General features: G+C 39.9%; 1 protein-coding gene across 1 annotated transcript in view; it reads left to right on the top strand.

Moving 5' to 3' along the window:
* The window catches only part of LOC141498671 (protein POF1B-like), a 37,115-nt gene that overhangs the window by 160 nt on the left and 22,067 nt on the right, over positions 1-14,888 (top strand). Inside the window, 5 exon segments of the mRNA XM_074201840.1 lie at positions 966-1,096; positions 3,563-3,643; positions 10,181-10,255; positions 10,257-10,283; positions 13,825-14,007. Coding sequence (XP_074057941.1) covers positions 966-1,096; positions 3,563-3,643; positions 10,181-10,255; positions 10,257-10,283; positions 13,825-14,007 — 497 coding nt within the window.

Raw genomic sequence — 14,888 nt, 5'->3', positions numbered from 1 at the left:
CTATGTTGAAATCCTAGTTTCTGGAGGTTTCTTGTTATAAGAAAAGCATATCTGGCCTAGAGCATAACTTTCCTCTTGCCTTAGTTATGTCACTCTTTCCTTTTCAAAGCCCTGATTACACCTGGAGATAACACTTTGCTCTAGAAGAAAAACTAGTTTTGTGCTTATGGAAAATTCTTCTGAAGTTGTCAATTGATTACAAATGGGAATAATACATTTAGAATTTCAGTTTTGCCACAAAACCCCTTCTTCACCAGTTTTCTGTTTGAAAGCCAACATTTCTCCTTACTTTTATGTATCACATTGGATACACAGGACCTACAATCTGAAGCAGAGCAACAACAATTCACATTTCTTTAGCACCAGCCTGGGAGGGAGGTAGCACAGGTATTGTTAGTGTTACTGTTTTTATTGTTTTTATTTTTATTTTATTATTTTTATTTTTGTTATTATTATAGAGAGGAGGAAATAAAATAGGGAAGAAAGGTGACTTGCTCAAGGTCACATGACTAGTAATTATCTGAGGCTACTTTCAAGTGCATGCTTCCCACTTCTGGTTCCAGAGGTTTTATCCTTAATCATTCCACAATGCCAGGCAGGAAATGATGGAGCAAATGGGAGAATTGGGCTGAAGTATAATACTCAGGGATACTTGGCTTTGGATGTCACAGAATTTAAGTTGGAAGGATTTGCAAAGACCAGTCTATACCTGAGAAAGAATCCCCTTTCCAGTGTAACCTTCTTTGAAGACCACCAATGATCTAAGCAATTTTAGCAAAACTCTAAAGAAGAAAACAAAAACCAATCATAAATTAAACAATCCCTTGTGGGTCATGAAAATTGTATTTCCAAGAAAACCTTCATGATGCTAATGCTATCTCATTACTAGGACATGCAGATATTTATTCACAAAGTTATCAGAGGAAATGTAACAGTTTTCCCACTGGGGAAAAAATGAATCTCAGTTAAAGAAGTATGCCAAAAAAAAGATTGCCTAAACTTTTTTTGTTTCTTTTCACAGGAGCTCCATTCTCCAACATTAAAAGTAGCTACTTGTACCCCGAATACTCTGCATGTAACCCATAATATCGAACAGGTAAAAAAAACACTCATCTTTTTCTCTCCTCCTAGCCCACAAAAGATTTTCACTCTTCCCCAAAAGCTTAGTGGTCTAGGTGATGCAGCTCCCCTAAGTTAGTATTTTTTAGAAATATCTTGTTTTGGGGCAGCTAGGTGGGGTAGTCGATAGAGCACTGGCCCTGGAGTCAGGAGTACCTGAGTTCAAATCAGACACTTACTAATTACCTAGCTGTGTGGCCTTGGGCAAGCCATTTAACCCCATTGCCTTGCAAAAAAAAAAAAAAAAAAAAAAAACTAAAAAAAAAAGCTTAAGGGACAATCACTCCATGGCATTTACTGATTAAGCATCAAAATACAAAGAATGAAAGCGTTTGCATTCTAAATGTTAGTGCTGTGAATCAGATTTGAAATTTGCATGAAAATTTGGACTAGCCTACAATTTGGGTTTTCTTAGGCAGAGCCATATTTGTTTTAGACTCTGGGTCTCTTCATTTTATTCAAATGTTTTTAATTTGAACATGAATCAAATGCTAATCTATGAAAAATCCAAAGTGGTGATCATAGGAGAACTTTTTTGGTCTAGGAATTGAAACACTTTTAAAGCCACAGGTTGTACCAAAACATTCAAATTTTGAAGACAAGCTGAGAGTGCAAGGGTGGAGCCAGTCCAGAGGTGCAGGCTGCCAAGGGGCTATGCTTCCCCTCCTGTCCTTGAGGCCTTGATTGTACTAGAAATTATCACTTAAAGGTATTAAGAATGTAATGATTTAAGACACCTCCCTTAGTCACTTATTAATAAAAATTTACATTGTCATATCACTTTATGATTACAGATTACTTTATATACATTATTTTATTTGAGCTTCATAACCTGGCAAGGTAGTCAGGCCTTGAGACACTTGAGGTCCAGAGACATTATTAGGCTAAGCGGCTTGCCCAAGATCATCCCTCAGAATGGCAGAGCTCAGTTTTGATGCTGGTTAATTATGACTTTCCATCCATTATGCTGCTCTGCATTTCTAAAATCTACATTATCAGGGACAAAGTACCATGTTAATGTGGATCAGTTTATTCAGTTAATCTAGCTCCTATTAAAGAATTGGAACTATGAGAACAAGGCTTAGAAAATAGTTTTTGTTTGTGTTCTTTGAGGGGGGGGGTGAAGCACAATATTATGGAATATTTTGAACTGAAAATCCTCAAGAATATGTATGGCTCAGACCAGATGTCTGCAACCCACAGACTGGTTTTGTTAAGTTCATCACAACCTGGTGGCTATCCACTTGGTGTAAAAGTTTTGACATTTAAGCAGCTCCTGAAGAACATATCTAGGTGGCTGGGTGGCGCAGTGGATAGAGCACTGGCCCTGGAGTCTGGAGGACCTGAGTTCAAATGTGGCCTCAGACACTTCATAATGACCTAGCTGTGTGGCCTTGGGCAAGCCACTGAACCCCATTGCCTTGCAAAAAAAAAAAAAATAACATATCCAAAGGTAGAAGAAGTGTCACACTTGCCCTGCAGAGCACAGGCCTGCAAACTCCAGAGTAAAGCCAGAACTAGATTAAAATGTCATTGGGAAATGTTTGGGACAGTGGTACAGTGGATAGAGTACCAGGCTTGGAGTCAGGAAGACTCATCTTCATGAGATCAGTTTGACTTCTGGCACTATCTGTGTGACCCTGGACAAGTCACTTTACCCTGTTTACCTCAGTTTTCTCATCTATAAAATGAGCTGGAGAAGGAAATGACAAAAGAACTCTTAGTTCTTTGTCCCTGCCAAAAGCCAAACAAATCAAAAAGGGGGTCATGAAGACTTGGACATGACTGAATAAGACAGGATTATATTTAACAAAATAAATAAAAATATCATACAACATGGGCATTGTTGATTCGTGATTTACAAAGTTACTATGTGGCCCATCGAAATCATTTTCTATTTGAGTTCAACACCACCGCTTTAAGGTCTGAAGGAATAATGAATGAGGTTTCACTCCAAGAAAATCAGTCATTCTTGAAATATTGGTGTTACGTCAGTGAGATTAACTTGGACAGTCAGAGGGCATCAGGACTGCACAGGGAGAATTTTGAAAGGGGGCTGACAAAGAGGCAACCCACAGAATCACAACGATTCTCTATTTCCTAATTTCAATTAAAGCTAGTTAGTCCTGGTTACCATCCAGAAAATCTCTGTTGCTGTGGTAAACAAAAATATTGTAAACCTAGCAAACACCTTGAAAGTGGAGGCAAATTTTATTGAGGAAGAAGTTAACCACGTCAACCTAAAACTGATGTTGTGCCAGTTCCTAGTGAAGCATTTGAATTAAACTCAATCATGGAAACTAAATCATGGGCTTGCATCCCATCCCTCCCAAGTGCTCCAAAGTTCACCTTATGATTACCAGGGACTCCAATCCATTGAATCACTTTATGACTTTATGTGCCTTTTTATCTTTTTGTCTCCTCTGCCCTTCCCTATTTCTAGGAACTCCATTCTCCAACAGTGAAGGTAACTACTTACCCACAGACCACCATAAGGAGATATATAGTACAAAATCCTGATCAGGTAAGATGAACCACACAGAATCAGGTCATTTGTAGAATTCCTTTGGGGTTAATATAAGAGTGAATTAACAACCAGATCTCTTGCCTCATATGAAATGACCTTCTAATCAGTGTTCTTGCTATCTTCTATTCTTAATTTCAGTCATATTCTGACTCAGATGAATTTTCCAATAGCAGGGAAATGCTTAGAGTTATAAAGTTCTCTAAGGTCCTGAGTCATGCCCCACCCAACTGGGAAGACTAGTGAGGAGGAGGACAGAGGAGCATACACCTTACAATAAAAACTTCATGTGATATGGAGAATGTAATAAAGAAAAATTGGGGGACTATCAGTTCATCAGAAGTCAGAGAGTTTTTTGAGTCCATCCCAGTTGGTGGTGAAGATTTGATCTACAAAGAGAAAAATGTTCCAAATGTCTCAGTTTTTGCTGACTAGTTTCAAACATGAGATTTCCCATTATTTCCTCCTCAAATAAATTTTCTCCCTTTACTTTGAGAGGAAAGGCAAGAAAAACTATTTTCTACAATGTTTGCTTTTTTATTCCTCCACATCACTTTCCCTCTCCCTCCCCCCAATAAAAGCTCTCTAAAATAGTGACTGTGGCTACAGGAAGATATAGTCTTTGGGGACAGATTAGAGGGACCTCAGTTACCTGTGGTGACAGCAGTGGTGATCTAGACAAGAAGGCAACAATCTCTTCTCTGTACTTTATTTCAGTGGTTTCTGTTGTATGAAACAATGTCTAGCTCTGCTTCCCAAAAAGTCACTGTATTTTTTTTTTCTTACAAACTTATTTCAAGTTAAAAGAGCACATCAGCCCTGGCTGGGATTGGTGCTGAACTTTCTGCTGCCTGCTTGCCACTTTCATCCTTTCATTCTCTCTTCTCTTTTTTTCTACCTCCAAATAGCCTGGAACTTGCGGCTACTAATGTGGCATGAAGGTTGGGGAGAGGTGGAAGTAAGTGGGGGGCAGGGGGAGGTCACAACTTTGAATGTTAAGGTTGGCCAAATGGTGGTAACTACTATTTGGCAAGTTTGACATTGATGTTCAGTTTGCCTAGACAATACCGTCTCTTCAGAGAAACATGATTGTGTTAGTTTTCGGGTTCATTCTCCTTAGTCGGCTGTATATAAACAGCAGACCTGAAACTTGGCTTGGGGGATCGCAGTGACTATCTCATTGTCTAACACAATGGGGTAAGCATTACAAAGAGGCAAATGAAGGCTTAATGTGTTTGAGGTGACCAAATGGGGATTGGGCTGCCTCTTGCTTACTGGAGATGTTGTCCGCCAAGATGATGCAGACTCTTGGTCAGTTCAATTGAACTGGTTGTCATTTGGAGCTCCTTCTGACTGAATTTCCATCATTCCTTACTTTCCCCATCTCTCCTTTTCTTCGTTCTAGAATCAGAATTAACTAAGTCATATCTGTAGGGTCCTGACCAAGTGGTCATCCAGTAATGGGGAAGCCTGCTCACTACTGCGGCCCTTCTACTTTAGGCTGGCTCTTCTGCTAATTCAAACCCAGGAGCCTCCTGTCTCACAATTCAGGTTAAGTGGCCAAGTGCTTATTAAGTTCCCACTGTGTGCCATGACTGAGGATATAAAGAAGGATAAAAAAACAGTTTCTGCCCTCAAGGAGTTCCCAGTCCATGTGGGAGTGGGTGCAGTGACAGCATGAAAAAAATTGTACAGTGAAGATGGGTATGAGATAGGTTGGAGATAAGCTCTGAGGGAAGGCACTAGCATTCCCGGGGCTAGGATCCAGAAAGGCTTCATGTACATAGTAGAAGGGGAGATTTTGGTTGGGACTCAGAAGAAGGAATCCAGGAGCTCATGAGGTGGAGCTCAGAAAGGAGAGCAATCCAAGCATGGTAACAGTTTGACTTCAGGCTTTGGCCAAGTCCAGGGGACTCTGTCCTCCACTGTGCTGCCTCATGTTCCCCAACACCAGGGATCTTCTCATCTTCTCACCCTCCTCTGTTCTACACTGTGAAGGATGCTTCCTAAATTTCCTAGGTCTTTCTTAAAATGTGAAATAGAAGGCAAAAGCATTAGCTCTTGTCTGTCATGGGGGTGGTAAATGTTGGGAATAGAAATAGTAAAATCAGATGGGCTCTGCTTTCCAGGAGATCACATTGGAACTCGGGGAGGCAGCACGGAAAAGAGGGTTCTTGCTCATGGTCACTTTATGGAATGGCAAGGCCTCCTTGGCCATTGGAAAGGCCAGGTAATATATCAGCAAGGAATGTAGCAGAACAGCTGACAAAACCCTGGAGCCAGGGCAAGGATCAGTACATTCAAGGATGTTTAACAGTGGAGACAGCCCTGGCATAGCTTCAACAGAGGTGACTCTGCAGAGGTCAACATCTTTCTTGGTGGGAACTGGGCAAGAGGGTTATGAGGGTTCTTTGCCAACAGCACCCTTGAGATCTCAAAAATCATAGGACCACAGACTTAGAGTTAAAAGGGACCTCAGCAGCCATGGAGTCCAACAGACAAGGAAATTGGGGCCCAGAGTAGTTAAGTGACTTGCCCAAGGTTACATAGTCACTGACTGATGACAGATTCAGGACTTGAGTCCAGGGCTTCTGACTCCCCAAACTTTCTTCTTTACTATCTTGCATCTCTGACATGGTCTTCAATGAAATTGTTTTTAATCAGCTTTTGATAAGTCATAGCTTTTAGGAATCTGACTAATTGTTCAATTTGACAGAAATAAAGGAGAGGGAAAAGTAGTAAATAATCTGGACTCCAGTTGTTTCTAGGACTCATTCTTGTGTGGTTCTCACTGTTGAATAAATAATGGTGACATTCTGGATTATAACACAAGTTAAGGATGGTAGTGGAGGACAATGTTCAGATACATAATTCCCTACTTCCTCCCCCATTCCCCCCATCATCTTATAGTGACATTTTCCTAGGAATTGAAGTATTTGTATAAGTGAAAAGTCAGTTTTGAATGTGGATGTTAACTCTTGAGGTAATGGTATTGGCAATGGCAAGAGAGGACTAAAGAAAAAAAATAACCATTTTTTTAGTTCTCAACTCCACACCTTCACGGCAAATGACAAATTTCAGGTTGCATATTTTGTAGGCAAAAATGATCTAACTGGTTTTGCAAGACAACTTGAAAAGCCAGTCTACAGATACTTTGTTTTATTTATTTGAATTCATTCCTTTCGGCCTTGCCTTTTTAAAATACTTGGGAGAATATTCTAGTTTAATTACAATATAAGTTAACCCTCTAAAATGTAATGCTTCCTTTTTACATTTTCAGCCTTTCTAATCTTTATTTCTTCTTCTTACCATTAAAGCAGATTTTCATTTCATTGGTCATGTTTTCCCCACTATTGATTCACCTTTTGCTACTGTTCTTCCCTTTCTGACCATTTATGTTTGTTTCATGTAAGTCATTTCAGGATTTCAATGTCATTTTTGAATCAAAACTCAAAGAATTATTTTGGCCCTCTCACTGATGTTTTTGTCCTTTGTTTTCAATGAAGACCATGACATCAGGGAGATGATGCCATGACAAGCATGTGAATTGGATCGGAGTTAGGGGGTGCTATACTAAGTCGCCAGCCTCACTTTCTCTTCTGGAGCCATCTGGATCCAGTGGCCAAATAGACCCTCCCACTGGATCATATTTAAGGATGAAACGAACCAGTTTTACTTTCTTAGATATGGTGTGATAGTACTTTGAGAACCTCTGCCAGAATTCCTAAAGCTAGCAATTAAAGTAATAATAATCTGCCATCATAGAGTTGTACCTGTTAATTTTCAGGAAGGACCTGGCACAAGTTCAAATATATATATATTTTTTTTTTTCAAAAAAGAAACTGCCATCAAGAAATGAAAAACTTCTCTTTAGATTGTTTTGCCCTGAAGTGTGTTTTCAAATCACTATTGGAATCATATAAAGCTGCATGAAACTTTTCCTCCCCTTTAGTTTGACTTTTGGGTGTTATTGACTGATGAGACCTGAGAATGGGAAAGGTGATCCAAGGTCACAAAGCAAATTGACCACAGTCTACCTTAGGATCCAGGCCTCCTGATTGTCAGTAGTCCATTGTTTCCTGCCACCACACTGCCTGTCAGCTGTTAAACACATTGGAAAGAATTAAAGCTGTGGGGGGCTTTTTGTGGCATTTAAGCAATTTCAAAATTAGTTTATGAATCTATTTAGAGACTGACCTCCAGCTCCAGACTCCACCAATTTCACTGCCCCATGCCATAGTTAATTTCAAAATTTTACCATGTCTGGAAAAAAAAAAGAAAGAAATTTTACCGTGTCAGTATGGCTGATCTGCATGGTGGAGCCAGAGGTGACCTTGTATCTAGGAAGTCCTGAATTGAATTCCTGCTTCAGACACATACTGGCAAGAAACTTTCCCCTCTCAGTGGCCGAAAGGTACCTACCTGCTTAGGTAGTAGGAGTTTTGTCACCTGATGGTCCCTCCACCAATGAAATCACCATCTCCTGCCTTTCTCTCTCCTTTTCCCACCACAATTCACAGGGAAGAATGAAAACTAATCTTTTTTTATCAAGAAATTCTCTTATACTCTTGGTGGATACTTTTTAATGTCCTTAAGAGAATAAATGCTGTAAAAAAGAATAAGATGGGAGTAACTAGGTGGCGCAGTGGATGGAGCACTGGCCCTGGAGTCAGGAGTCCCTGAGTTCAAATCCGACCTCAGACACTTAATAATTACCTAGCTGTGTGGCCTTGGGCAAGTCACTTCACCCCATTGCCTGGCCAAAAAAAAAAAAAGAATAAGTTGAAGTATCTTGTATCTCGAAAAGGCTTGCTCAGGACACAGTTTCAATATGTTATATGGTTTTTAAGAAAAACGCCAAAGTAGCTCTCTCTAAAAAATGTCTTTAAGAAATCAAATTGATAAGAAAATAATTTCCACTGCAATATCAGATGTCATATATTAGGATCAAAAATCGAACTAATGTAGATACTGTTTCTCAAGTACACAAGGCCTTTCCTGATCTGGCCTGAAAAGACCTCTCTTCCTCATTTCCCCAAAGCAATTGGACTGTGTGTGACTCACCCTTCCCTATTTAGGAATGAATAATATATTGATCCCTGGGAGGAGAGCTCTTCAATCTTTTGGAGAGGTGGTCAAAGAAAATATTGAGTAACAACTGTTACTCTGCAATATTAATCCAAAAAAATTTAATATGGTATAGTCTTTTCTTATTCATGATTCCTAAAAAATGTTAACTCAAATAATCTTGGAGGAGAGAACTTGACTGAGCTAGAAACATTTGGATGTTAAACTAATGTGAAATTAAGTAAAAAGTTTCTGGCAGACTTGTTTCTAAAATTCAGAGAACAATATTCATTTTTCTTTAATAAATGGCAACCGGTTTTATTGGAAACAAAGCTGTAATTTCTTTCCTTTAATTCACAGATTCCCAGGTATCCATCCATAGTTTCCTTAAGGATGAGGACCCCAAGTGAGAAGCCCCACATCTAGATCAACCCCCCTCAATGAATTAGTATTTTCTAAGTTTTACTGGTGCCTTTTCATTTTTATACTGCCCTCACTAGAGGAGGAGCCTGAGAGTGAGAGATGAGCAGTGATTTGCCCAAGATCATATAGCACAATATAGGAGAGCTAGAATTTGCACTCAGGGCCCAAATCAGGATTCTGTCCACTGTGCCAGTCAAATCTGCCCACAGAGTTTTTTAAAAAAATCTGTTCACAAAAAGTGTTTGCTGAATTTACTTTACCACTGTCTTTTGGGATTGGGTTGTGGTTTGCTGACTACTGAAGTCTACATTAATCAATGTTACCTGTTTTCCCATCCTCAACTGCCATCAATTTTCTTGGCCCTTCTCCTATGTTAGAGAGTAAAGAGCACAAGTCTCTCCCACACCCCCCACCACCACACCCCCACCACCACTCTCCCCCCCCACACACACACCCCTCAACAATCCACTAACAGAGCATCCCATTTCAGTTCACCTTGATATTTCTTAGGCCATGGGCATGTAAGTCCCTAGTTCTTTCATTGGCTTCTCTAATTCTACAGCAATTTAGTTTGGAAGTGCAATGGTTTCCCTCTAGCCTCAGGATTCGAAACATGTGCTCCATTGAGAATTATAATATCAGAGGATGTTTAGAGGGCACCCAAAGCCAGAGAAGGTCTGCCAGCTGCTGGTGAAGTGCATTTGTTTTGCAATTCTATATAGATTGTTTGCATAAAAGCTACCAGGGTATCCAATTTAAATGAGGTTGACCTTATACTACTCCACCTCAAAGGAAACTCATTATATCTTGGGGGAGAGAAACAAATAGCATCCATTTCAAAATGACTGGTATCCATAATGTAATCTAGGGGATAGCCAGGTGCCCAGCTTGGGAAAAGGTGCTGCCTTTGCTGCAGTTTTTTGCCATTCTGTAGGTCTGTGTGACTTTCTTCTTCTTTTCCCTTCAAATGCCTACAATATACACTTAACCAAAGTACCTCTGCAATTGACTTTCTAAAGGAAATCATATTCTCTATTATCTTTTTAGGAACCACTGTCCCCATTTCTAAGAGGAGGGCATTTTTTCCCTGGAAATAATGTCATTTATGAAAAGACAGTGAGAAAAAGTTGAGAAGTTAAATCCTGATCAGGTAAGTTGTTTTGTTTTTCAGCATGAGATTTTATAATAATGAACTGCTTCAGAGAGAAGAAACGAAGCTCATCACTCTGGGCTAAACTGATATTAATTAGACTATAATGACTAAATTTCAACCCAGTCATCTAGTCTTAACTCACACACAAAAAGAGTCTCCATTTCAACATGGTCATTCAGCCTTTGCTTGAGCACAGTCCTCTAGGGAGGCCTCTTAAGACAGTCCTTTATAATTTGACGTGCTAATTGTTAGCTTTTGCCAGAGACCAAGCCTCATTTTCCTTCTTTTCTGCTTTCCTCCCTTTGCTTCTCCTTCTGCCCTCTGGTGCCAGGCAGCACAAGTTCTCCATCACATTCCTCTCCTGCCTTGGAAGGTTTTGAACAAAAGGTGAACCGGTACTTTTTAGGTATGCTGGGGATTCCTTTCATCAATGAGTTGTATTAGATGAGTGCCAAAGTCCCATTGAACTCTCCAATCCTGGGATCCAGCCTTTGTGAGAATTCTAATCCTTCTTTTGCAGGATGGGAAAAGAACTTTCTTAGCCTCTCTGAGTCTCCTCGGGGCTAATCATTGCCAATTCCCTCAGCCAATTTCCCATTGGAGAGACTCGATCACCTTCACTGTTCCATTTGTCTTTCTTTCAATGTTCTTCATCTTCATTTCTTTTCAGAATTGTGGCATCCATGGGCCTGAATTTGGCTGGAGGTTGCATTAACAATTTTGGCTGCTCTATGACAGTGTTGACTCGGATTGAGTTTGCAGTGTATCAGATTGCCCAGAGCTTTTTCACCCCATTTGCTGACTCTGCCTCCCTTGACTTCTATTTCTGAAGCTTAAATTATCGAACCCATATAAGAGTTTAACTTTTATTCCCATTCATTTTCATCTTCAGTCTTTTTGCTTCTCACAAATTCTTTTTTTTTGTTCCTGACTTTTAGTTCCCATCAAGTTTTATGCCACCCATGTCTTTAGCTGTCATTGACGAAAACCTTGGCAAGACTAGGACTATCCCTTTGGCATTTTCCTGAGAGCTATTCTCTAAATTTGGTCATTCCACTAGTTCCAAATCCATGTCATTGTATTATCATTGAGTGAGTCTGTTTCTGTTTTTTCCCACAGGAAGAACATGAGACATGGAAATATCTCTGAGTTGCTAGGGTCATAACATAGGGTCACTCACTAATTCAGTGATCAATGGATAATTGACTGAAATAGACCAAAGCCAAATCATTCAGATTCTCATCTAAATAGCTAAGCCTATTAGGCTTTTTCCTCCCTTTGAATCATTATACTTAGGCAGGTCTATGATCTCCTCACTATCGGAACTCCCTCAGTCCTGATCTCTACTCATCTGTGCCCTATCAGCTCTTGCTGCATCTCTTGTTGACATCTTCCCCATTAACCTCTCACTAGTACCCACTGTGCCCAACAACTTTCTCCAGGTTATTATTAATAAATGATTTTGTTTTCAATAAGTACCATATGGTTATTTATGAACAGCAACCAAAAGCACAGGAAATGCTGAGAAAAAAGCAAAACAAAAATGAAACGAAGACCTGCTGTCTGGTTAGGAAGTGAAGAAAAAATCCCAGCAATTCAGATGACAGAGTGGCCGACCTATAGTGTTATTAGAAGAGCGCTGAACTCTTCAGGAGGTCTGGGTGCAAGTGTTGGTTCTGCTGCTTAGTAGCTACGTGACCATGGAAATCTTTCCAGTCTTTCTGGCCAACATCATTTCATATGCTAGTACAGCATGGTGCAGTACAAAAACCTCTGGATTTGGTACTCAGAAGATTTGAACTTGAATCTAGGTTTCTGTACTTGCTACTTATGTGACCTTGGGTAAATCACTTTACCTAGGGGGCTTTAGTTTTCCTTCTTTGGCAAATGAAGGGGTAAGACTAGATGATCCTCTACCCTGATGTCCCTTCTAGCCCTGAAGAAAAATGAGCCTTAGTATCCCACCCATTTAAAATTGGAAGCCATAGGGGAGACATCCTTTCTACCCACTTTTTACTAAGAATTACTTCATACAGATGGCCCAAATTCTACCGTGCCTTCCTTGAAGACAAGATTGCACATGTGATATATTATTTTTGTGGTGCATCAGGAATGCTCCAGCTGGGTTGTAGCCATTTGGATGCCTTTTCTTCCTTATTCATAACTTAATTGGCTTTTGGAGATTTAGGACTTTCCTAGGGGATTAGGTCAATAAGCTTAGAGATCATTTTGTGGTAATTACTGTAAATACCTTTGAGTAGCTTACTTCTAGTCCTAATTCCTGAGAGAAGGAGCTAGAAGTAGGAGATGCTAGTGAGCAGGGAACATGAGTGAATCTCTGTAGCCAGATGAGGACTGCTCAAACAGGTCCATCCCATAGGACAGGAGGACAGGAAAGCAAGGGGTCAGCTGCATAAAAACATTCAAATGTTTTTCATGTGATTTGGCAATCTTTGTCCTTTAAAAAACTGTGGTAACTTGTACTCTTTGTGTTCTGAAAAATATCTGATAATTTTACTTAGGTTCCAGTACTGGAATGTGAGCTCTCAAAAATGAGTGAGGTGAGCAAATGGTGCAGAGGCCAAGTCACTCTAGATAGTGGGACAGTTAGGATGCTGCTGAAAATACCATCTGGGGAATGATACTATACATATGAACATCGATAAAGACTGTTCAAATATGTGCTGTCTTCTGCCTTGCATCGCTCATTTGTTTCCTGATTAAAGCACACACATGGTTAATTCAGGATAACCAGTATCATGGGGTTCAATTGCACCAGAGATTTAGGGTCCTTTCTGATTAGCAGTTATCATTTATTTGGAGCCTAAATCCAGTCCAAAACCACTTCCTCCTATTGATAGAGCCAAGCAGAGGAGGCCTAAGCTGTCATCCACGTGGCAGTACCTCCTATATACGACAATCACTGTCATGTTCCTTTCTTGCCCCCATGTTTTCTCTTCTCCAGGCTCAATATCTTCAATTTCTTCAACCAGGCCTCATATGGCTCCACTTCTGATTTAGGTGTGAGCTTGGTTAAGGTCATCTTGGCTGAAATGGAAAAGCTGGAGCTAAATGATCCCTAATAGCGTCATCCACTCTAAACTTAAGAGAATCTTGTACCTTCATAATGATGTCAGACATACTATGAGATCATTAAGTTTCCTTTTAAGATGGAGATCAAATTCACTGTAACCTCAGTATTAAGCATGTTATTGCTTTCTGGTTTTGAAAATTGATATATTTTATATGTGTGTGTGTATGTACATATGTATTTCTATGTAGCTACTAACTCTTAGGTAAGTAGGATATTCAGTTTCCTAGAACACCAGATTCCCTTCCCATTGTGGAGAAGTGGTGTGGATTCTCTATTAAGTATTTTGAAAAACTATTGTGGTATTTGGTTAAAATAGAAAAAAACTAGGTTCTCGTGTGTGTGTGTGTGTGTGTGTGTGTGTGTGAGAATTCAGAAAGGCTTCTATGTATTCATCATGATTTAGTAACATATTTTTCTCCTTGGTGGTTTGGGGCTATGCCTTAGGAATGCTACCCTCAGATTCAGTGTCAGCATCACATTGTGCAGCAGCCCCAGATGGTACAGGCCCAAGTCTGCCAACCATCCCATTGCACCCAGCAAACTCAAGTCATCATGGGAAGTAATTCAATTTCTCCGAATGTTGGGAATGAACTGTCCTGCAGTGGATCACACCAAATACAGGAACAGGTAAGATTAATGAGTTTTGTTCCTCATCAGCCTCAAATGTCTGTCTTTTGCCTCTCACATCCAGAGCCTAGCCTGGTGTTGGGTACAACTTCTTGCTTGTTGATTGATCACCCTTCACAAATCTCCAGCTGGAGTGGGATACACAGTGTGCAATGAAGGAGATCAAAATGTAGAAGAATGAGAGCTGCATGGTGGCTCATCCTCACGCCTCTTCCAAGAGCTTTGGGTCAGCTCTTCTCATGCTGACTATTTCAGTTCAGATGGGCCATATAATGAAGTGGAGGAGTGGACATTATTTACTGAACTTCTAGTAGCTAAAGAAAAATAGCTTGCTATTTAAACTGCTTTGACCATTGAAATGGCTTTTTTAAGATCTTAGAAAATGGACATACATGCATACATCTGCAGACGCAAATAGAATCTAGGATAATATAATAAATATGTAACATGTAAAATGTGTGTGCGCATATATATATATATATATGTATATATATATATATATATACACACACATACACTTTTTTATAAGTGTTAAAAAAAGAAGATATTTTAATACTGGAGCTTGGAGCTCCACTGGGCCATCCTTTGGCAGAGCAGGTCTGCTTCTACTTACCTTCTAGTTCATTGCAGGCATTGTAGTTAAGGATTGAGGAGGGCACTTTTAGTTGGTCTTGTCAGAGAAGAAGAGTGCTCCTGTATTAGGACAGTATCTCTGTGTTTGAGACTTGTCATTACTTAAATAGCTCCACAGCCCATCCCATAGTTTGCAAACTAGGAAGAGTGACATTCTGCCCTTTGGCTACAGCTTCGATAAGAAAATGTACCTTGGGGGTGGAGGATAGCTAAGTGTCAGAATGGATAGAGTACCAGCCCTGGAGTCA

The sequence above is a fragment of the Macrotis lagotis genome, chromosome X, assembly GCF_037893015.1.
Source record: "Macrotis lagotis isolate mMagLag1 chromosome X, bilby.v1.9.chrom.fasta, whole genome shotgun sequence".
Classification (NCBI taxonomy): domain Eukaryota; kingdom Metazoa; phylum Chordata; class Mammalia; order Peramelemorphia; family Peramelidae; genus Macrotis; species Macrotis lagotis.
The sequence above is the reverse complement of the archived record's forward strand: the minus strand, read 5'-3'. Positions and strand labels throughout refer to the sequence as shown.